This window comes from Schistosoma haematobium, chromosome ZW, assembly GCF_000699445.3.
Source record: "Schistosoma haematobium chromosome ZW, whole genome shotgun sequence".
NCBI lineage: Eukaryota > Metazoa > Platyhelminthes > Trematoda > Strigeidida > Schistosomatidae > Schistosoma > Schistosoma haematobium.
Window position 1 is genome coordinate 7,401,046 of NC_067195.1, and position 24,389 is coordinate 7,425,434.

The following is a 24,389-nucleotide window of genomic DNA, read 5'->3' on the forward strand; positions in this document are numbered from 1 at the left end:
ATAAGGTGCTTCTTGTATATTAACTTTCACATTATATTTGCTATGTCATTGCATAATTCATATACTTGACAATTTTCAACTTTTTAATAAAGTACAAGCTATCAGTCGCTAGCTCTCAAATGTCCTGGTACGGCCGAGAGTGGGGAGAATCAGCTCTCCCTCTCGAAGTGCTCTCACATGACCACGTGCATACAACTACTGCCACATAAGTCCTACTCACTGCCTTCTCGCATTGTTGTTGTTCACGAAATTGAAAGGACAAAAAGCGAATGTCCGGCACTCTAACTAGGTTGATGGACACGGAGAGTCCACCCAGAGCAGTTGGAAAACCCTGATTACAACTCAATCGTGCACATGGAACAAATGGCGTATAAACCAATTATTGGGCACCGACTACCATGGGACTGCATCTCCTCACGTTGCTCCACTGCCTTGTGGGTCAGACCTTTAAGTCAAAGGCTAGGGCTGTGGCCGCCTAAGTAAACCACTTGCTTTGGTTTGGGTACCCGGGCAGTATCCTAGTCCTCACACAAATCGAATGCTTTATGTGGCGTATATCTATTTGGTGCCTCCTTGTACCAATGTTTAAGTGTTTAAATAAAATAAATAAATATCAGTCACTTTATATTTGATTTCTCGCAAGAATCCAACAGTCACCATTTCAAAATCTGATTAATTTGTCAGTTTAGTAAAGTTTCACCACTAAACCTAAACTAGCAGGCTAATTCACTTCATCAAAAATTTAATGACTAAATATACGTAGTAGTATAGTAGGTTTTATCCATTTCAGTCACTTAAAATTCACACGTTTATTTCACTAACCTATAATTATTATTCTAGGGGGGAAAATTCTCTATCTAGTCTGAACATCTAGGTGAAAACAATGATTCCATACTGTTAGAACATTACCATTTAATTTTCATCGGTAAATGAAAGAAATAAAAAATAAAAATGCTGAAGGAGTCAGTGAGTATACACTATATAAATGTTTAGAAAAATCATGTCAAACAGTTAAGATTTGATTATTCTTTTTAACAAGATATTCAAATTGAATACTATTTCTTTTTGTTTCGAAAAACAAAAAAAGAAACTAGATAATAATAAAATGAAACTGGTCAAAGTTTATAAATACATGTCATAAGTTGTTTTTATTCACAATTAACAGTAGTTGATTGGTGAGTTGAGTTAATAAGTCAGATAAGATTACAAAAACTTTACATACACATACGAAATACAGTAGGAGGAGAAAAATTATTCATATAATATATTACGAAGGTGGTGGTGAAGGAGATCTAGGAATAGCGATATTACTGTTATCATGAGAGGCATCTGGTCGATGTACAGCCGGAGATGGGCATGAAGCATACAATGTATCAGTGGCAAACTTATTTCTTTGCTGATGAATAGGATTAGGCGAAAGAGGAGTACGGAATTCCCTTGAAGAAGATGATGATAACGATGATAATAGATCAGGTGAGGGAGTAAGCTTTGGTAGTTTACGTAGACTCGGCATTTGACCTTGTCCAATATGTAGATTACTTAGGTGAGGTGTAGCTCCCATTAGACCTGGATTAGTAAGAGGTGTTCCAATAGGCAAATGTAAACCATAAGATGATGTTGATGATGATGAGTAACACGATGATAAGCTGGTACCAGTTAATGATGTACTGCTATTATTCGATGACTGTAGTGAATCTGCACCAAAACGTGAATATTTATTAGTCGATAAAGGACTACGAGGCGATGGAGCAACCCATGCATCTGGCATTTGGAAACCAGTAAAGTTTGTTAAGAGATTTGCTGATGCATTTAATGATGACGCTGATGAACTATAACCACCAGGTCCAGTTTTAATTCCAACTAAATTTGTCGGTGTTAACGGTGATGCAAGCGAATTCTAGGAACAGAAGAGAGAGAATGAACAATTTTGGAAAAGAATGACTATTTCCATCACAGATAAATATATACATGATGTTAGGATAAGAACATGAGATCACGGGATCATTCAATTTTTGTCAATAATGCTAAAGACTTACTAGTAACGGGGTTTTGTATGAACTTTGCCCTTTTCTAATTGGTTGTCATTAATCTTAATTCGCCAATATTCAGTGTGTCTCAAGGTCATCCTTTCGTTACTTTATGCACTGAGGTGTGTTGTTCCGAGCTACTTTATTTGGATATCAAGCATTTCCCGTACTTCCATTTTTTTTTGTTAGCGGTCAATTAAAAGTGTTGTGTTCCAACTTCCATAATTGAGTCTACAATAGGAGCCATTTATATTAGCACAGCTCAATCACTCTTTAATAAATAATCATAGGCTCGTAGTAAAACCTCAAATGACGAGATACAACACTAACTCGGTGTGACTCCCATTCAGTATCATTTCTGTTTTCTGACTGTGATGATTGTTTGTGGTTAAGGTTATCAGTTATACTTTCAGTGTTCAAGTAATGTGTTGTACCTAACATTTCCAGTCACCTTTCGGTTCATTTAGTAAGTCATGAACAATAAGGTGTAATTTCCATTAGAGACTTAATTTCAAGCACTAACTTTCAATATGTTTGTGAATTTTATCCTGTATCTTCGGCTGCGATATGCTGATATATTCATAGCACATAGTTGCGGATAATTCCAGACTTGTGTGATGAAATTTTTGGTGAGATTTACGCTTCAACGTGCAACACTCGCCCAAGAGTGAAGAGAAAAAGGGTTGAAGGTGCCAGGTATAATATGACTTGAACATTAAAAACGTGACGGATAACCTCAGCTTTGTTCGATCTAACATTAGTTTTGATTTAGTGTCATTTTTAAAGACTTCAAGTATCAGTCCTACGCAAGGTATGCCACCCAAATATGAGGAAAAATTATTTTTCAGTTAATAAACCCATGTGTAAAGTATTTCACAGTTTCGATACGCCTTAATTAGCACTTAAGACTAAACAAAATGACATTGGTTAGTATAATCTTACAAATTAACCTTAGTTCTAGTTGAATGGGTTTTGTGGAGATGAGTTTGATTTGTAAATCATATGCCCTACACATTGATCTCGTATAGAGAGTAGCACTGAGAACCGGGGAGCACTGGAAAGCTTCTTTGTCCTATTGTGAGACTCCTCAACAGTCCTTGCTGTCGACCACACCAGAGATCAAAATGAGGATAGTTTTGAAAAACCACGATATAGAAGTAGACAAAGGATAAATGCGTCTGCGCCACTGAGAGTCACATCCCCCATAGCCTAAAACTATTTGTCATAGTAATCGTGCGGACTACGACCACGTAGCTTGGACGTAAAAATATGGCCAAAATCATCAGTTAAAGATTTTATAACCGAATATAACAATTTGGTTTGACCTTAACTTCCTCCCAACCTACTTTACCGCAGACAATATCTAGGATCGAGATAATCAGTTGTTGACCATACCTAATGCACATCTTAGCCACCTTAGTCAATAAACAATAATAGTTTTATCAACTGACTCCTTACATTTTTCTAATGCTCAACGTCTAACCTTAAAATTATTTACTCGGTTCTTATACCAAACGCGAGTAATCCTTTGAAAATACCTATGGTCAAACACTAGTGAACTGTAAATTTCAAATACTTCTAATGGTCACTTTCGCACCTATACGGTAAAACAAGGTGGACTGATGTGCAGTTTCCTCACTACTCTACTTGGTTGGTAGATGAAAAATTCCGTCTACTATACAGGTGACGCATATTGGTAAGAAGCTGAGTACGTATTTTGAATCTATAACGAGATCTTACCAAGTATCGATCAGTTATAAGTAATGTAGGACAGATAATAAGTATGCAACGCTCCAGGTTGTCATATTTTATACGCACACAAAATAATAGGAAACTTACAAGATAAATAACAATGAAGTTGAAATAATCACTATTATTTGGAGTAGTGAATTAAGCTGTGGAAGTGTAGTTCGAAAGAAATGAAGAATATAGAATAAAAATAAAATTTAGATTCAAATTTAACGATGAATGCATTCAAATGATTAAGAGAGACATAAAGAAAATGTCACTAAAGGTATTCAATTGTAAAATACAGTTATCTTTCAGTTTAGTCCAACAGTCAATAACTTCATGGACGGATACCATTTTAATCTCATCACCTTTAGACATTTTTAAACCTACCCTTCTATATTATCTAGCATAGTATGTCAGAGTAAGTGATGTTTAGACAAGATTACCATGTCTTAACTCAATCATAAAAGTGGACAGTATCACTAATTAAGCTATCATCTTTATTAATTACCTGAATAAAAACACAAAATATTCATGATTGTACGTATGTATAACAAATAGTAAACAAAATGACAGAACTCACATGGGATTTTTCAATATCTTTACGCAGAACATCCAAAGCAGCTAAAACGCGTGGATTTGATGATTTATAGCTTCCAGTTGTACCTGCTGCTGTACCAGATTGTTGTGTACCGGATTCAAATAATAAATTCGAATCAGTAGTTGACAATGTACCAGTACTACCAACAGATGTAATGTTACAATGTCTTGCTAATGTATTGACAAGTCTTTCACGTTCACTTAAACTAGGTGCAGCTGAGACAGATTCATTGATACTACTAACATCCGTAGTAGTTGTAGTGACAGTAGTAGTAGTAGTTCCAGAAGATAAAGGATGAATGGAGGATACATTGGTACCACTACTACTAGACATACCACCAGTTCCTAAATTAGTATTCGTTGGTCCAGGTACAAGTAAGGCAACTTGAGCAAGAGCTAATAATTGTACATCATTAATTAATGGTAAACTAGATCTGAGTAGACCAGCTAAATTCGCACGTGTAACAATTGATCCTGTTATGGTAGAGTAAGATTCTGGATTAGTATTTTGACAAGTAGAATTTAGAACATTAGTAAAACCAATAATATTATTTCCTAATTCATTGTTAGAAATTATATTTGACATCATTGAATTTGTACGAACTAGAGATGATATATTAGATGAATTATTATCAGAATCTGATTGACCAGTATTATCATTTAAAGAAGATTCAACAGAACCTTCAGTAATGTGTGTATTTCGATCAATATCCACAAAAGCAGGTGCAGATTGAGGTAAACGTGAAATTCCTAAAACTAAAGCCTAGAAAGAAAATAAAACACAATTCACACTAGCTCATGATTACAATTAAAATAAATAACATTTAACGGTAAGACTATAATTTATGGACGACCTTCGAGCAACGCCGAAATGACTTTGGAATGTCCACCCATTTACTACGGTTAAATGAGGGCTATACATGAGTGTGAGGAATTACAATTAAAATTTATAGTGCATTGTTAGGATTAGGAATTAAATTTAATGTTTACATCACAAACTGACATCAGTTATAATGCCAAAATGGCATTTAGCCAAATGGGTGGATGAATTTCGCACCAAAATCCAAGATCTGTTATCCTAAACCTTATTGGTTCATCCATAAATTATAGTCTCACCCATTTAACATTCCTAGACAATAATAGTAATAATAATTATTATTATTGGTGGCTTTATTCAATATTATATTTTTGATACAATGTAAAGTTCTCAAAGTATTTCAATAAGTTTCTTTTTAAAAAAGGAAAAAAGAGAACGAAACTGATAACTGCATACATATATACTAAAGTTAAGTGGATAAACCTGCCTGCAATCAAATGAAATGTTTGTTTTTAAAAAGATTTGAATCTGTACAACTTTTATAATTACAAACATGTTTAGGAATACAAGTTATTGACCAAGTCAGCTCTAACAAACCGTTCGCTAGAGTTATACCAGTTATGAATGAATTGGATGGTTAGTATCTGATAAAATAACACCTTCCAGGAGTTAACAAGACTTATATGTCTATCCACAACCATATTAATGATGACCCAAAAAAAATTAACTAAGCATTCAGACTCTCTATGTGATAAGTCAAACAGAAGACTTTCTTCGATAACAATAAAACATGAGATATTCAAGAGACAATAGAGGAAAAACTTACAACAAGATAAATGAAACAGTGTTAACCATAAATCTCCAATGATACAAGCTTCATGGGATTTCAACATGGTGGTTAGGTGCTATTTATGTCTCAGGCTAAAGTTATAAAGACTCTAAGACTCACATTTTGAAGGAAGACAGAGTGAACGAACCTGCGCTATTGCGGATGATTTTAAGTCATATTATTCAAAGCTTCTAATCATTGATTACGATAATCACATATGGGCTATATTCATTTCTCCGGTTGCCCAAACTGAAATAGGCGAAATTCAAACCTTCAAATTAAAAACCTATAATACTACAATCATTTAACCATTCTTTATTAGTGTCTATTTCATGTATAAATTCAATAGATTCTAAGAAGATAAGCAAAATAGGAAATACTCATTTATACAAAATTATGTACAAAAAAACACATTATAAATCTAACTTTCTACAGTAAAACATGTATTATGATAAGAAAATAGCTTAAACAAAATAAAATGCGTTATCTTTACGATACAGACATTGATTTTATTCACTATAAATATACAAATAGAAAGAATTTATAGTTTAATGATTTCAATACATAATTATTATCTAATACATCGTTGATCTGAATTGACCTGCTATACATTTATTCTAATTTGAATAGCCGAATAGAATTAGTACCCCTGTAGTGAACTAAAACACGAGTGAGGACAATCGAATGTAGTTGACACAAAATTACAGAGGATTTCAATAAAATCTGAGAATCATATAGTAAATAATTAATTTGCAAAATATCAATCCATCATCTCAAACTTCGCTGTTCCTTTTGCAAATATCAGTCAATCGTCTCAGATTTCATTGTTTATGCATTTCCATACCAATTGCGTTCCGTTCCGATTATTTCCTTATCGATCTTCTGCTGAAATACACTCTATGCCTGACCACCGTTATACACTACTTGTGTGGATATAAGTGATCTACACCACACCCCCATTAAAACAAAACTGTCTCAAATTCAAACTATATGAATTGACAAATGGTTACAGTTACACATTACATTGTTTCCCAAGCTAAGATTTTATACATACATGTAGGCATTATATATATATATATATATATATATATATATATATATATATATATATATATATATATATATATATATATATATTAGCAAACAAACTGTAATGTAGTTAAGTAATACAAATTTTATGAGTCTTTATGATTATTCTAAAACTTACTTGTAAAACTTCTGGGCGCCAACGAAAAATAACAGATAGGCCAAATTTATTATTATAACTTAATGAATCAGAACATAACACTTTTGTTGGTGTAATTGGTTGAGATTGTGTTGTAGATTTATTATGGTTAGAACGATTTACACGTGATTGTGCAAGTGTTACAGCTAATTTTAATAAAGCACGTAATGTAGCTAATTCATTACGTTCTAAACAAAATAAACAATGATATTGTAAAATTAAATAACCAATTGGATGTGCTAAATAACCTGATGGTACAGTTATATTGACACATTGAGTAGCATCTATGGAAAAAATCGAAAGCAATAATAATAATAATAAAAGATTCATTAAACAGTAAATTATAAAAATATTTACGATTATAACTACTGAAGAAATGAAATGAATGGTGAAAGTCATTTAATGGATGAGAACGTTAAGTAATATACAATACAGTTTATTATATTTAAGTAAATTTACAGTGAATGATATTGTACAACCATAATTTTAATCTAGCTGACATTAATTCATGATGGGAATCATCCTCATTGAATCATGTAATTGCTTGTATACAATATAAATCTTGGCTTATCTCATATGATATTTTACCTCATGATTGATTTACTAGCTTCATTGAAATCACGAACCGATCTAAGTTAGACTATCAGTAAAAGCCGGAAATCACTGAATAGTTTTTTCGTCCTGGTAAGGAACTCGTCAATTGTGGTCGAACTTAGATCGGTTTATGATTTTAATGAAATTCAACAATCGTCACTAGTAGCTAGCTTCAAGAGGAAACCTACGGAGTCCTGATGAAAAGCAGTGACTAATGGGGTTCAAACATGTCGGCTGTGAGGCAGTTACCCACCGAAGAAAAAAGAACACGGTTGCGTAATATAGTGGATTGACTGAAATTAGAGATTAACACCGCTGGATGTCATCTAAGTGGTCTACAGGTTAGGTGCTCGCGCGCCAGAGCGAAGGTCCTGGGTTCTATTCTCTGTGGCGGGGGATCGTGGATGCGCACTGCAGAGGGATACTAAAGACGAAACAGTCGTTCAATGCTTCCTGGTTTTCAGTGATGATCTAACTTAGTTCGACTCATGATTCCAACGAAAATCAACAATCTCTACAACCCCATACTGAGATTTACTGACTATCAGAATGTTTAAAATGTCAGATAAATTACCACTGAACAAATTAATGTATATGTATACACAACAAAAATGAGATCGAGATGAGAAAATCATCAATGAATTAAAAATCACTTAGCTTAAATCAACTTGTACTTTCTTAATTGCCGTATATTTATCATTACAAATGAGAAATTGTCAGTAACATAGAACCTGGCACATATGTGTATCGGTTCGAGTTGATACAACACATTAGAACAGAGAAATATCAGAGTACCATAATTAGTAACAGTATTAGTGGTAGTAGAAAAGATTAAGCATAAAAGATATGAATGGAAAAGGAAATAGAGAACATTGAAATAAAAAGGATCGTGAAACACTCAAGAAACTTAGATTCTGAAGTAAAACAATGAATGAATACACCTGCCCCATTGTAAATGATTCTGATCCTTGTTACTCAAAATCTCTAATCACTTTGGTCACAACAACCGCACAAATCTCGAATGGAAAATCATCACACATCTTATTTGACACCTGAAAAAACATTTCGTATCATTTAAAGACCAATAAAAGAACAGTTCAGCGAATTCATTGTACGCTAGATGAGAAATGAAAATCGCATCGAACATAAGAGGGATGAATCTTCTTTTTTGTTTAAAAAGAGTTCACTTTAAATGATGGGGGGTCCAACTATTCTGAGCTAATAATTAATTTTGTCTTGTTTTAGACAAGTTTTTCGTTTTTAATATTTTAGTCTTATTGTGTTGCTCATTTCGGTTATTATTTCTCACTACAGTAATATGATTATTAGACTGACTGATCAAATAGAGTATTGTGATTAATGTAGGCCAATTTCAGACAATCGGTTACAATAATCAATCAGTCCCAGGTCAAACGAAACGTGTATCCTCAATTCCACTGCTAGCAACACACTATCTATTTTGTGTAAACTAATCCATATTACCACTGACTAATATTTAACACCAAAAAATAATTCATTTTTGTATTGGTTGTTGAATCATCCCATTGATGTTTAGGACTGCAATTGACTAGTCTCTTATTGGCATATGTCCATCCTGTGCGGATTGCCTCGATATTGTCTTCAGCACAAGCATTGTAAGCTGAGATGACGTTGGCTATCAGTGGAGTCCAGGACGCGCGTTTGTACAAGCTAGTGGCTATCCGAACTCAGTAGCTAAGTGGATAATGTGATGGAGTTAGAAGCGAACGGTACTGGGTCCGAGTCGCAGAATGAGCATCAACTCCGGGACTCAGATAGATCAAGCTGACGAGTCCCAAATAGGACGAAAAGCGCATCCTGGATTCCACTGCTAGCTATCATCTCACCTTCAAAAAATAATTTCAGTGTGATATGGCACGTATCCTTCCTTGACGAATGACAATGAGAATTATACATGATATTATTTAACACCTAATTATTGGTACTCGAAATATATATAGAGGAAAACTTGTTTAGCAATTATATGTATGTATGCGCATTTATATACTTTGTTTTATGTCATATCTTTCGAGTGAATTCATAATGCTGAATTCAAGCTGGAGTTTTTAACTTGCCGTCATGCAAAAGTTGAAATTCCACATAGAAATTATTGGTTTATTATTGTTCTTCATACTATAATATTTATTAAATACTGGATACAGATTCGTGTACACTTGAATTTCAAACACAATTTAAATATGAAAATTAGAGATGTGGTGTATGCTACTTATGCTTGCAGATACAAGTAGTATTTAACATTAATCGGAAGCGGAATGTCTGCGAGCAGAAGGTTGAGAAGATAGAATTGAAGAGGAGAGAAGGTAGCTGAAAGCAATCAAGATAACAGCAGTAATGAAGGAACAGTGAAGCTTGTAAAAGACAATTCAAAGATGTGCAAATAATGTATTTGATGTATGACTCACGTTTTACTAAACAACTGTGTAATTGTGCATTATACAATAAGTTGATCTCCACTTGACTTCTTCGTTCACTACAGTGAAACTATTCAAGTGCATAAACCAAAATAGATGGAATGCCTGCTTCTAACCTGTAACTTAGTGATTGAATGTTAAATATCTTAAGCATAGCGAGTTCGTTAGACTAAAATATTTCAGACTTGTTCATAAATTTAAAAGTAAAAAAATAATGAAAGAAAGGAACATAATGCACTAATTTATAAGTTTTATTTACCTTTAATACGTTTTTGCCAAACCAATGGTGGTGATGTTGTTGGCAATGATGATGGTGATGATGATGACGATGATGGATTAAATGATTCCCTTGATTCATGAGATGTTGGTCGTTGATTTGTATTATTATTATTAGATAATGTTAACCCACCACCACCGCCACCACTACTACTATTACTACTGCCAGTAGTATTTTCCAAACTAGTAGTAGGCCATAAATTATTGCTTAATGTTAAAATCTCTTCAGCCACTTGTGCTCTCCATGTTAATACTTGTAATTGTGCAACAGCTGGTAAAATATAACTAATTAGTGCTTTCGATGGACAATTCAATGTAGGATCATCAATATCGGTAGTACTATTACGTTTACTCATAGAACTTTCTTTAGTTTTTAATTGTAAACAAGAATACGGGATTAAATCGTCGCCTAAGCCAAGTACTAATAAATGAACAAGTAAGTGTACTTCAGGTATATCCTGTAGATTTTTTGAAATAAAAAATAAGATGAAATAGAAAGGAAAATTGGTTTTACTTTAAATATGAATAATTGTAATACATTCAAGGTTTGATATGTTGGGGAGACCCAGAAAATTCCACGAAAAAAACCAAAAGAGGTTCTGAAAACGCAGAGAAACATCTTATCTAATCAGTATTCAACAAAGGTTTTACCAGAAACATCTAGAAAGCGAAGTCACATGTCACGTTTCTGATTAGATGATTACCTATATCGTTACTATCTTTAGTAGCGTTACAGAATTTTCCAGAAGCCCAAGGTTATTAGAAACGTTATAAATACCCCAGATTTTCTTTATATAAATGAACCTTGGGGCAAAGTGTTCTTTTCATATTTCGCGCCTTTTTTTGTGTTCAAGTTGCCGTGGAGATTAGCCTAGGGGTTACTAGAAGAGCATAGAAAACCGAATCTAGTGTTCAATTAGAAGATTTATCAGATAAACAGGAAAAACTTGAAATTTATGCATAGAATATCCTGTTTACATCATTTAGCATTACAGAAGTATATCTATAGGAGTATAAATAAAATGAATCATTCACAGATAAGTGAATGAAATAAATCTATATAATACGAAAATGTTCAACTTTTAAAGATCTATTTTATAATTTCTTAAATCACTGATACTTAATGTCTTGCAGATATCACTACCTATTACAACGGATCCTACATCCGACTACAGAGTGAAAATCAATAATCCATAATTTTACAGATCAATCGAATAGGCATATTTGAAACAAAGCATTCCTATAACTTTTATGTAACACTACCAACTATAATCTGAGCTATCTCTCTGTTTCCTTTCAATATTGTTATCATTTCTGTGTATTGAATTATTTATTTATTTATTCACGAAGTACTTTTAAAAGACTGAAAGCAGTCTGTTTTTGACATTATTTAGTCATGAATAGATGAAAATAGTTGAAAAATTTGGGTATAGTTGGATGAGTACTAAGGGGTGCAATGATACGGTGAGATCAGTTTTTGTGTAGTGAAACTCATCGGGATTAATCGAAGTTGTTTCTGGCACCATAGTGACGACGATCTTATTATAAAGGTCTAGTAGACAATGCTTCATTAGTGTTAGTTCTATACTGCATATTCATGAAATCTAAGCTATACGAACTAGTGACTTCAATGTTTCGTAAAATTAGGTGTAACAAATTTGAAGTTCAATTATGCCAAATCAATCATATTGATAACTTTTAGTCAACTAAGAAAATTGCCTTAGTTAGAACAATGGCTTCAATCGTTTAAACACATCTCATACATGATGGAACAATTTGTGTATTTCGTATTATTTACTGTTACTGCTTTGAAGACGTTATCAATTTTTTGTAACATAAGAGAAAAGATATTGACGTTAGATTATCAAGAACTCGTTTAACCTGTAGCAGCCTCTATTTTATGATACACCTACGCGACTTACCCTAACTTTCAAACAAATGCATTATACTGATCTTTCCACTTATTATGTCATTTATACATGGGATCTTGCCATGTATGCACGATAGTATGTCTGTGTCCATATGCTGGCTAGTTTGTGTCATGCTTATAAATGTTGACTCATGTTTTAATCACATTGAGAAAGGACATCTGCCTTATTTACTTTTTTCGCTTCATCTGTCTGTCGAATTGAATGTATGAAATACAAACATCCAAAACTCTTGTATTCGACATTTTATTATCCGCGTTGTTATGAAGGGGATTTGCCGACAGAACATATGAGATGTAAGTAGAATCCTTATTTCGTCTAAATGCACTATTGAAAGTTCGATCAATTTGGAGTAAGAACATAGGCACTCCTATAGCAGCGAGCTCCGGTTTGTCAGAGCTAAAAACCTATTGTGCAACCAATAATTTATGCTCCATTTATTGGTACAAAATAAGATACTGATGAGAGGCCTATCAGCCAATCGGAAAACACTACCTGGTTATAAAACATCTAACAGTAAAAAGCAATAATATAACAGTGCAATAATACCTATAATTTGAATAGTCAACACCCATATGTCGAATTATTCTTTTTATTAGAAGGAAAAGGTTAAGTTTACATATTGAGAGTCGAGTCAATGTTATGAGTTAGAGGTTACCACCCCACAAAGCTTTTGCTACCAAATGACATCAGCGATAATGCAAAAAGGATAGGGCTAAATAGTAAAAGATGAGCTCAATTTTTGAGTTTGATTTAGAAATTAAAACTAAGGGTTTTGAATCAAACGGACATCAATGATCGTCCAATACTTTGTCACCCTTCTATATACAGGCTTAAGAAACTTAGGGTTGAGATTTAAAGTAAGTTTGCAGATGTTTTATTTACATGTAGAAGCAATGAGACGACGATGAAGAGATCTATTCATAGAAAAGACAGAATCACATATTGAAATCAATGTGGATTAAGAAAAGAAATTATATCTAATACTTCTGGATTTTTAATTGCTTCCTCATTTAAAACAGTTTGCAAAATAAACCAAGTTTAAGCGATATATAAATCTCTCAACAAAGCATCTTGGCAAACTGAAAAAAGTCTATTTATTCTGCAATGGGTAATAGTTTAATGGCCTGTTATTTTGACGTCAACTAGATATGACGATGATGTTAAAGATGGGTTCATCACTTTAGTAGCCCTATATCTGATTCCAATTAGATCAGACAAATGATTGTCGTATCTAATTGACGTCAAAATGATAGGCTACTGACATGTCCAGAATAGAAGGAAACGTGTCTGGGAGCTCAACGATAACCACATTCTATCTATTCCTTAAGAAAAAATGTAGGCCTATATATATATATCAACAAACTAACTTACCCGAGGTAATTTGTCTTCATAAAGTCCATTAAGCACGTAACGAATTAATGATGTACAAATGGTGTAAACAACCCATGGATCTCGACAAGCCATATGCATATCTCTGTATACAAACATGAAAAATTAAACAAATTAATTCATTTAAATATAAGTCTATCTTAATAAATCCAATACTTTTTGTTATAATGGAGAAACAAATATTTATGACCTTAAATCACATTTCATATAATCCAACTGAATTTACCAACACACAACACAGAACAGTCGGTAAGTGAAAAGAATTCAGTATTGTACAGTTTGTTTACCAATCCTACATGAAGCACCTGAATCCGCAAGATGTTTTTAACATACGTCATAAAGTGTTCTCGCGGGCCAATTTTCCAGGTAAGAAATGTGCCTATTAATATTTTGAATGACAGGTGATTATACTCAACTGAAAATAATCTACAGTGCTTTTTTCTTCTCAACTGCCGATCAGATCAATTTGACATATCGTTTCCTTAATTTTATTGGTTCTGACAGGACCTACAAAACCAATAACGAAAATTTGTTTTCGTATCAACCGGGACTTTTAGTCGATACATATGGAATCAGTTGTTGTCTAAGAAACACAAATGGTCTAATGCATTCCGAATGGCTGTAAAACTTCCTGAACAAAATAATATTAACTTCGTTGAGGCAAGACATAAAATTTTGAAGTCCCACAAACTTACAAGAAAAACACCCGTGCTTAGATCCACCTTCAGTGTGATGCTTATGGATGGAAGCATGAGTACAAAAATACATATCAAGATGTTACAAGACAATTATTGATCGGGAGCCCTAAATACGTCGTCTTCAAGATAAACTGACACTTTTTGTATGTCAGTTATTGAAACGTCACTTTTCACAGATGTTATAACACCAGTCGACATGTTCATGACTGTTGACGCTACAGGCATTTACAGGATCCTACGGAAATCCCGTCAATTGTTCCTGGAGCTTTTATACGGAAAACGGATTGCCGTACCGTCATGCCAGAGATCCAACAGACAAGTGATACCGACTATCGGACGAACGTGGATTTGGATGAAACGCTAATTCATGAAGATGTTGTTTCAATAAACACTCAAATCAATTCTCATCAAGCCGTAGTCAATATGCTACATGTACATAATTTGAGAATAACAATCATACTGTGATGATAGTAATATTTTTTTATGTTTCATCAAACCTCAATATCATCTAATAAACATTGAAAAATTAAGATAATGATTTCGTCTAGCTGTACACTTACAAGCAATTTGCTATTGACATTACTTAGAAAATAAGCTAAACCGTATACTTTCCAAACACAATAACTGATTCACACTATATTACCTACACAGATAAGTTTTCTTATCATAATTATATACTGGTCAAGTATATAAATTAGACAATGTATAATTGAAAACAATTTTTGTTAATGAATTCGCGAAATTACGCAACCTTTAATTTACTATAGACTACTATACTTAAGAATACAATAGTGTTTATTGTCAATACCTTTGCATAGCGAAATAAAACACTTCAGGTTCAGTAATCAGTATTATAATTACAAATAATTATCAGTTTTTCTTCAGTTTACTTTTAATGACATGCATAGTCATTCTCTTGTTATGATAACTGACGACTTCAGTTCCATTTCTATGTGATTGAAAAGAAATTTAATCCCACTTTTTATCTCTCAATATCTTTTCAAAACTAGGAGTATAGTATGGAGGTCGAACAGAATTGATGCCGTTCTTTCGGGAGTGAAAAAACATTCAAATGTAAAAATGCAAATTTTGACATCCAATCAAAACACTTTATGCTACCATGATTTTAACTAATCAGATTAGAAAGAAGAACAATTTCTAACCGATTAAAAAATTATTACAGACAATAAAATGTTTGTTTCTTAACACATAAGTACATACACTCGGAAACAAGTTAACCAATCACTTATTTTGTTAATTACACCACGAAAAATTTCATCACTAGGGTTCATGTATCACAATAATATCGGCTAGGGAATCACATACTTAATAGACTGTAGGCTAAGTGCATGTTTGAGCACGCTCAGTGACAAACCATATTTCAGTTTATCAGTATGGGGATTTGTGGAGATTATAATATTTTCACAGTTGCATTCATGAGTCGATTTAAGCTAAACCATCACTGAAAACCTGGAAGCATCGGACGGTCGTCCCTACCTAGTATGGGACTCATCAACAGTGGGCATCCATGACCCTACATACAACACTTGAACCCAGGACTTTCGGTCTCGCACGTGAATGCCTAATCTCAAGACCACTGAGCCGACATCCAGCAGCGTTAATGTCTAACGTCAATCGATCGACAATCTTGCGCAAATATTTATCCAATTGTCTGAGGTAGATACCTGTCTCTATCCAACATGGATTGGATTCGATTGGTCACGGCTTCTCATTAGAGTTCCGGGAAATCCACCTTGAAGCCAGTTACTAGTGAGCACATGATGATTATTATCAGAATGAGGGTTTGTGGAGATTGTAGTAATTTTAATAGTTGGATTCACGAGTGGTGGTCTAGTCTAGATCGACTAATGAATTCAAGTATTAAAGTATTTCACCTTTTGATGGAGTTTAATTCTCTGAACTGGATGGTTTTGTCGTGGAGCTTTCATCGTTCTTCCGAACATCATCAGTGCAAACTTCACCTGAGCTACAAATCTCCACTATTTCAAAATATTTTACTTTCACTACTGCACATCACCATGATATCATATTAATCATCCTTCGAATTATATTCGCTATATTTTGTAGATTATGATTAAACCTAAATTACTAACATTTCAACCTTTTTAGTTTATTATTTAATTCATTTCTTATTACACTATGCTGATGTAAAGTATGTCTGGAATATATGATTCATATAACGGAGGCTGATAATTGCGTTCTGAACTGAAGCAGTTGGGTTAGGAGAGAAGCTACTACCTCAAAAGAACCAATAAGAACTCTAGGCTGCTCGTACAGGTTTATGTGCCACTGGTCTGATCGTATAAGTCGGTGTCTCTAATCGGCGATATTATCTCGCGATATATTAACAGGCCACTAGCCATAACGGTTAATAAATGTACAAAAATATTGCAGTAAACAAAAATTTCGATGTACTTTTTAACAAATAATCCAATCATAATGTAGAACCTGGGATATACATGCATAAGCATAAATTATCACACCCCATAATAGAACAGCCAGCTGAAATTATTCCCTCAGTAGTGGAAGTGGTGACAATGTAGATAGTAGTGGAAAGAATTACGCATTAACAATATGATTCGAAAAGAATGAGCAAATATAGACCACTGGATCTCAGCAGCATCTACCGCACTGATAGATGCTTGAAAACTCATTCCATCTGGCTTTGAACATAAAGAAGAGCGGAATCAGCTTAAGCGCAAGCTGACAAGAAGCCTACGCAATGATGGGTAGCGGAAGCAAGAGAGATGGAAAAGGCAGCGGCAATAGGTAATAGAAGAAAACTGTTCAAACTTGTTAAGGAAACCGGTATTAGGAACCCGACTGTTAGCGAAACTATCTCAGAAAAAGATGGACATATTATACATTCTCAATCCAGGAGATTGGATCGATGGGCAGAACACTTCAGCCACACTTCAGTTTCCCACGATCATCAGTCAATCTGAATGGCGAGTTAATCTAGGGTCTCCATCTCTTTACGAAGTTGAAAAAGCCATGGGAAATCTGAAGCGAGGGAGAGCAGCAGGCCCTGACAGGTTTACTCCTGAGATTTTCAAGGATGGTGGTTCAATATTAGCAGTGAGATTAACTGAGGTCTTAGGTAGAATTTGGGAACTGGACGTAATTCCATCTGACTGGTCTCAATCACTGATTGTGCCAGTCTGTAAGAAAGGACAAAAGTCCTCTTGTGACAATCACAGAGGAATCAGTTTGACTAATATAGCGTCTAAAATATTAGCTTCAATAATACTTCGACGCCTAACCAAAGCTCGTGAAGAGCAGACTAAAGAAAATCAGGCTGGTTTTCGACCTAGACGTGGTTGTATAGATTAGATATTCACACTACGTCAGGTTCTAGAACACAGACACACATTCAGACGCCCCACAATGGTAGTATTTCTCGACCTTAAGGCGGCATTTGACTCTGTTGATCGTGAGGTCCTATGGCAGTGTTTGTCACTGAAAGGAGTACCAAAGAAGTACATTAACCTTATAAAGGCTCTCTACTCGAACACAACTGGTAGAGTGAGAGCTTATGGCGAATTGTCATCAGAATTGATTACCTCTAGTGGTGTTCGTCAGGGCTGCCCACTCTCTCCATTCTTGTTTAACTTTGTCATTGACGTACTTTTAGAGATAACACTTTCCTCATCTAAATTTCCAGGGGTTGAACTTCTACCAGGGGAATCACTTGTTGACTTGGGATATGCCGATGACATAGTTCTATTTGGTGAAGACGCTGACAAAATGCAGAGTCTTATGACCACTCTAAGCAACAATGCAGGCATGTTCGGGATGTGATTCTCCCGCTCGAAATGCAAAATGTTTCTTCAGGATTGAGTTCCATCGACACCCGATCTAATGATAGGGAGTGAAGTGGTTGAGCGTGTCGATCGCTTCACTTATCTTGGAAGTTTCATCAGACCTTGCGGTCTGGTGTGTGACGAAATCTCAGCACAAATACATAAGGCACGACTAGCTTTTGCCAACTTGCGTCATTTATGGCGTAGGTGAGATATCCGTCTATCAACCAAAGGACGAGTTTACTGCGCAGCAGTTCGTTCCGTCCTACTTTATGGCAGTGAAACACGGCCGGTAAGAGTAAAGGATATTCGTAGGTTACTAGTATTTGATCATGGGTGTCTTCGAAACATTGCTCGTATATCATGGGACCATCGAGTATGTAACGCAGTTATTAGGAAACGGGTACTAGGTAAGGATAGCAAATCAATTGAAGTAGCGAAACTTCATCAGTTGAGATGGCTGGGACACGTGTTACGTATGCCCAACCACCGACTGCCTCGACGTGCGATGTTCAGTGGTATGTGAGTAGGTTGGAAGCTAGGGGCGGCCAGACCAAAACATGGCACAAGTTCATGAAATCACTGACAAGTGAACTGAGCCATGTTGGTAGGTGTAGACTACCTGGTTGGGGACCGCGAGATGATAGCAACCGGTGGTTAGAAACCTTGAATGACATGGCTCAAAATCGTTTGCAGTTGCGTAGGTGAATCCACTCTTTGTGCTCTCCCAAATTCTAATCTTCTGAATTCTTCATGTCCCTTATTTTTTCTCTTTCCAAATTTATTTCACTGGATTATACTCTTTAAATAACATCTTCAAACCCTAATCTTCCCGATTACTGCTTATACTCTTACCACCTCTACCACTACGGGATTTGAATCGACAACTGCATCTCTGTGCTAATGTGGTGTGGCAACTCGAACTGATGTACGTACTTACGAAGTTCTACGTTGTTACTGACTGACTGATATAAACCAAAACGTATACGTAGGGATTGTAAAAGCAGAGCTGATGGGATTTCTTCATATAATTTCTTTTTTTTTGTTCATTGACGATGTCACTGGTTTTTTTCAATAGCTATGCTGGCAGTAGCTTCTTCACAAATGTCATTCGATTACTGATGACTATTAAAAAACAAGTCATAGAATTCAGCTTGGAAAAAAACAATTATATCAAAAACATTCTCTAGATAACCGTTAACATCTCTTTAAATTAAATTCCACCTACTTTTCTAAAAAGTTTACATCAGCTGTCTTTTCTACATCCTCTAAATCGCACTGTTTTTCTGTACTTGAAGGAGATTGTTTTCGATTGGTTTTACCACTTTTAGAATTTTTACCGCGAGAAGAACTAGAATGTCCACGTTTAGACATTTCTCCACTGATATTCCCATTAGATTCTCCATATGATTCATGACATTCATCAGCTGTTTCTTTAGCCCAACGACGACGTTGTAATTGTAAATGATAGGCTAATTCACTAGCATGCCTTTGATCGATTCGACGATTGCGAACACATGCATCTAAGCACCAAACAAAACGATGAATTCTATCAGGAACACACAGTCGATCAATTTTTGCTTCGTTTAAACTCATCAATAAATCAAAACGTAGTGTGCATAAAGTGGCTGAAGCAACTGAAGGTTGATTAGGCATAAAAGCTAATGGGATATATGGAATAGGTTGATTAGCTAAACGTTGTGTTATATCTGAAGATTTTTCTTTACTTGATAAACGTTGTCTACTTCGTTTAGCTGGTGGTGGCTGTTCATCTATTTCCTCAGATGAATTATTATTTCCAATTGTCGATTTGATTTGCTGTTCCATAAGTGAATAAGCCGCTTTTTCACATTTTATACATTGATCACGAAGTATGCTTATAGTCTATAGTGAAGAAGAATTAATAAATAAACAATAAACGTCATCACTACTATTGTGGTATATGCTATTTATATCGACGGGCATGAGTAGCATGTGACAACAATCAGAAGTGGAATGTCTGGCAGCAAAGGGTTGAGAAGATCGAATTGAAGAGAACAGAAATGTAAACAGAGAGTAATTGGAATAACAACAGGAACGAAGGAATGATGAATTTTGTAAGAGACAATAGATAGATGTGCAAATGAAGTATTCGATGTATGGTTTTCATATGTTATGAGGACATTTTGTAACTTGTACTAAACAACAAATCGGATATCCCTACCAAGTCTTCGTTCACAACACTACCACTACAATACTAAAAATAACTAAACATAACACTGATGAAACAATACACTGTTAATACATTATTATTATTATTATTATTATTATTATTATTATTATTATTATTATTATTATTATTATTATTATTAACTCAGTCAGTAAGTCAGGCAAACACAACACAGAACCATGTACATGCGTACATCGGTTCAATTTGCCACAGCCCATTATTTGCATAGTGAGATAAATTTATCAAGGTAAATTGCAGAATAATCAATGTAATAGCAATAGTAATGGTAATAGAAAAGAAATTTCTTATTACCAGGTAAAGATTCATACATTTGACTTTGAGGAGTAGTAACACAATCCCATTGTTCAAATCAAAATCGGGGAAGCCTGGTTTAAACCTACAACTTAATGGCTAAACGTTGAACATATTAGCTACTGAACCAATGTTAGTAAAATTCTTTATTTAAATATAATTATAAAGTTAGAAACATATTTTGAATTTACTGTTCGATTTGTTTGAATACAATTATTCGAAAACTAATTATATTCTCACTGATAATTTTACTAACAAGTATGTAAGAAAGTTAAACCTGGATGAAAAGTTCCGTTATTATAAATGAAACAACAACAAAAAACAGTCTTTTGATGAATAATAAATCGTCACTGTGTAAATAGTATTGCATTGTATATTTTATACCGATCAGAAAACTGGTAGCTAGATCCAAAAAAACGGTAGTGTAGGAATTTATATATTCTTAGAAGAATTTAAGCGAATATTCATACTGCAAATGTAGGAAAATATATTATTTAATAGACTAATTTTTATCATATTCATGAACTAAGAGAAAATAATGTTTCAGTACAATTGATCGATAATGATGAGGCAAGAACTAAATCTAACGACTGATTATTCACTTCACAGAAGAGTGAATGACCCATAGCAGACATATCCTCTGATCGTTTATTCGTTGTGTTTTGTGCGTACATATGTTATTTTGTTGGAAAAGCCTATTTTACGGGAAAACTGTCTCGTCTCGCGAGCAATTCGATCAATTGACCCCTTCATATCATTGCATATTACAATCGATCAGTAATCCAACGATCAATTTAACAATACTTAAATCTTCGTTCATTAAGTAAAAAAAACCTTAATCCAAGTATCGATTGATCGGTTTAATCTAGAAATTTAAGCGAAAGACGCTAACTGAAACAACAGTGTATATCATCTTCACAAGAGGTAGAGTTTTCGTAACGAAGTATTTTAGTATATACGTCTTACGATATAATTGTTACTATAATTGGTAGTATTATTAATATTAGTTTATATTAGGTTCATTTAAGAATACTAGAACACCAGATAGGATATTCAGTTACTTTATCATACAAGACTTGTCCTTCTCCAATCATTTCAACAATCCGTACAATTGAAGGATCACGTCTACGACGACGAGGTGGCCAATAAAGAATTGGGACAAGATCAGCTGTTGTCGATGCAGTAGACGTGATAGACATTGAAAGGGCATCCAAAATAGCGGAAGACCATGTAGATTGAAATGTTGCTATAACTTTATCTAATTCCTCTTGAAATCTGATTTTTTTTTTGACAAACAAGAAAATATAATTTGCGTAAACAAACACTATTTAATATATTTAACTAAAAATTTAACGCATACGTTAGTTCACTTAGAGGTATCGCAAATATCACAGGAAGTAATATTTTCAACTATACTAGAACTCAGAACAACCTGCTTTATTATGAGACTTCCTATTTTCATTTTTGAAATACGTGTACATAAAAAAACTCGCCAAGATCACACAATTCGAAGATTCTAGTTTGAAGCAAACACATCCACAATTTTACGAAACCGTAAAACTGCTAATTTATTTTATTTTCAGACATTTCAGGAAGAGAACAGGGTTTGCAGTAACAAAGATTTGAACAGAACAACATAAATTCATTTTAAGAGATGGATGGTGGCTGACAGTGGAATCCAGGACATGTGTTTCGTCCTATTTGGGACTTGTCAGCTGAATGTACCTATATCCCAAAGTTGATGTTCACTCAGGGACTCGGATCCAGTACCATTCGCTCTAAACACTATCGCGTTATCCACTTAGCTACTGAGTTCAGATAGCCACTAGATTGTGCAATGGGATGAAGTTTAATTCATTTTTGTATTGGTTGTTTGAATCTTCCAACTGACGTTTAGGTCTGTAAATGAATAAATTTATTATATTTTATTGGGATCTTGTCAACTGCTTAAATCCTGTAATATTTAAATATTAAAGTCAAAAAGTGAGTTGAAAATACCTACAGAAACAAAATTTTAAAATTCTTTAATTAACTGAGCTCCATCCATTTTATTCTTACTTATCATTAGCGTTTGCTCATTACGTAACCGCTTAATTCTAGCGTCACAGTTTTTATTTTTATTAATAATAATGTTGTTGCGACATATTTGTAGTTTTATTTAGTCTCTTTAAATTTATAGATACCTTTGCTACACTATGCTGATGTTTGATTGTAACAACTCTCAAACAAATTCACCTAAATATTTTCGACACACTGTAATTTTAATGTTGAAATATTATGTAATGTAAACAGCTATATATTAACCTAGTGAAATAATATGAATTTAAATTATTTTGTTTTTGTTTCTTCCAAGGCTTCACAGCATTTGTTTCAGGAAACCGAGTACTAACCTACGATGTAAACTGAGAAAGATAATAAGGAAATCTCATCTATGTTCGATAAAACACACTTCAATTGGTCGTCATTGAAAACAATGGTACATCATAACGTTCCAACCGATATATAGATTGGCTTTTATAAAATTTACTATATAAGCATTCATAGAAATAAATTCCAGATTACCATAGATGGAGTCGATTTGTATGAATTTATAAAATTAGAGTTTTGTTTAGAGTGACATTGATTGGAAAGGCAGACTGACATACTTAGGAAAAACTATTCCCCATCCATAAGAAGTGAGTCCACCCTATAAAATGTGACATTTGCGACTCGAGCCAGTAAAGATCAAAAAATCTCAACGAATAAAATTTATGTAACTTGGGATCGATGGAGGAAGTACCCCTGTTTTTCACAAGAGCACAAGGTTATGTAGCGATAATCGTCAGTTTTTAGAGACTATATTTGAGACAAATAATGAGCTGGAACGTTAAATTATCCATTTTTCTGTGACCAAATCAGTCGTAAAACGAAACTCATACTATTTGTTAGATTAGAATCAGTTTTGCAACATGCATAAAGTCATTCAGCTAATTTAAACTATCACTGACTGATAGAAACATTAAAATTATTTTTTTATTTATTTTTATTTATTTTAACACATATATATTGGTACAAGGAGGCACCAAATAGATATGAGCCATATAAATCATTCGATTTGTGTGAGGGCTGTGATACTGCCCGGGTGCCCAGACCGAAGCAGGTGGTTTTCTTAGAGGGCTACACCTCGAGCCTTTGACCTAAAGGTCTGATCCACAAGGCAGTGGAGCATCGTGAGGAGATGCAGTCTCATGGTAGCCAGCGACAAACGATTGGTTCATATGCCATTTGTTCCCTCAGGATACTGGAGCCCATGTACACCATTGGTTTAGAATCAGAATTTCCCAACTCCCCTAGGTGGACTCTGTATGTCCACCGACTCGGTTAAAGCGCCGGACATTCGCTTTTCGTCCTCTCAATTTCGTAAACAACACCCCCACCACGAGAAGGCAATGAGTGGGACTTCCCTGGCAGAGGCTATATACGCGTGGCCATGTGAGA

The 24,389-nt window shown here is 34.4% G+C and overlaps 1 protein-coding gene across 2 annotated transcripts in view; it reads right to left on the bottom strand.

Moving 5' to 3' along the window:
- Positions 1 to 637: 637 nt before the first annotated feature.
- COBRA1_1 (Cofactor of BRCA1) overlaps positions 638 to 24,389 on the bottom strand; it is a gene marked incomplete at its 3' end in the record, with an annotated part of 29,186 nt that continues 5,434 nt past the window's right edge. Inside the window, exons 6-12 of one of the 2 annotated variants that reach the window (XM_051210286.1) lie at positions 21,974 to 22,187; positions 19,620 to 20,275; positions 13,852 to 13,954; positions 10,533 to 11,007; positions 7,212 to 7,513; positions 4,342 to 5,121; positions 638 to 1,897 (exon numbers count right to left, since the gene is read on the bottom strand). In XM_051210286.1, the coding sequence (XP_051070261.1) occupies positions 1,268 to 1,897; positions 4,342 to 5,121; positions 7,212 to 7,513; positions 10,533 to 11,007; positions 13,852 to 13,954; positions 19,620 to 20,275; positions 21,974 to 22,187 (3,160 nt within the window). The remainder of the gene's footprint in view (positions 1,898 to 4,341; positions 5,122 to 7,211; positions 7,514 to 10,532; positions 11,008 to 13,851; positions 13,955 to 19,619; positions 20,276 to 21,973; positions 22,188 to 24,389) is intronic. The other variant, XM_051210287.1, reaches the window with a different exon arrangement.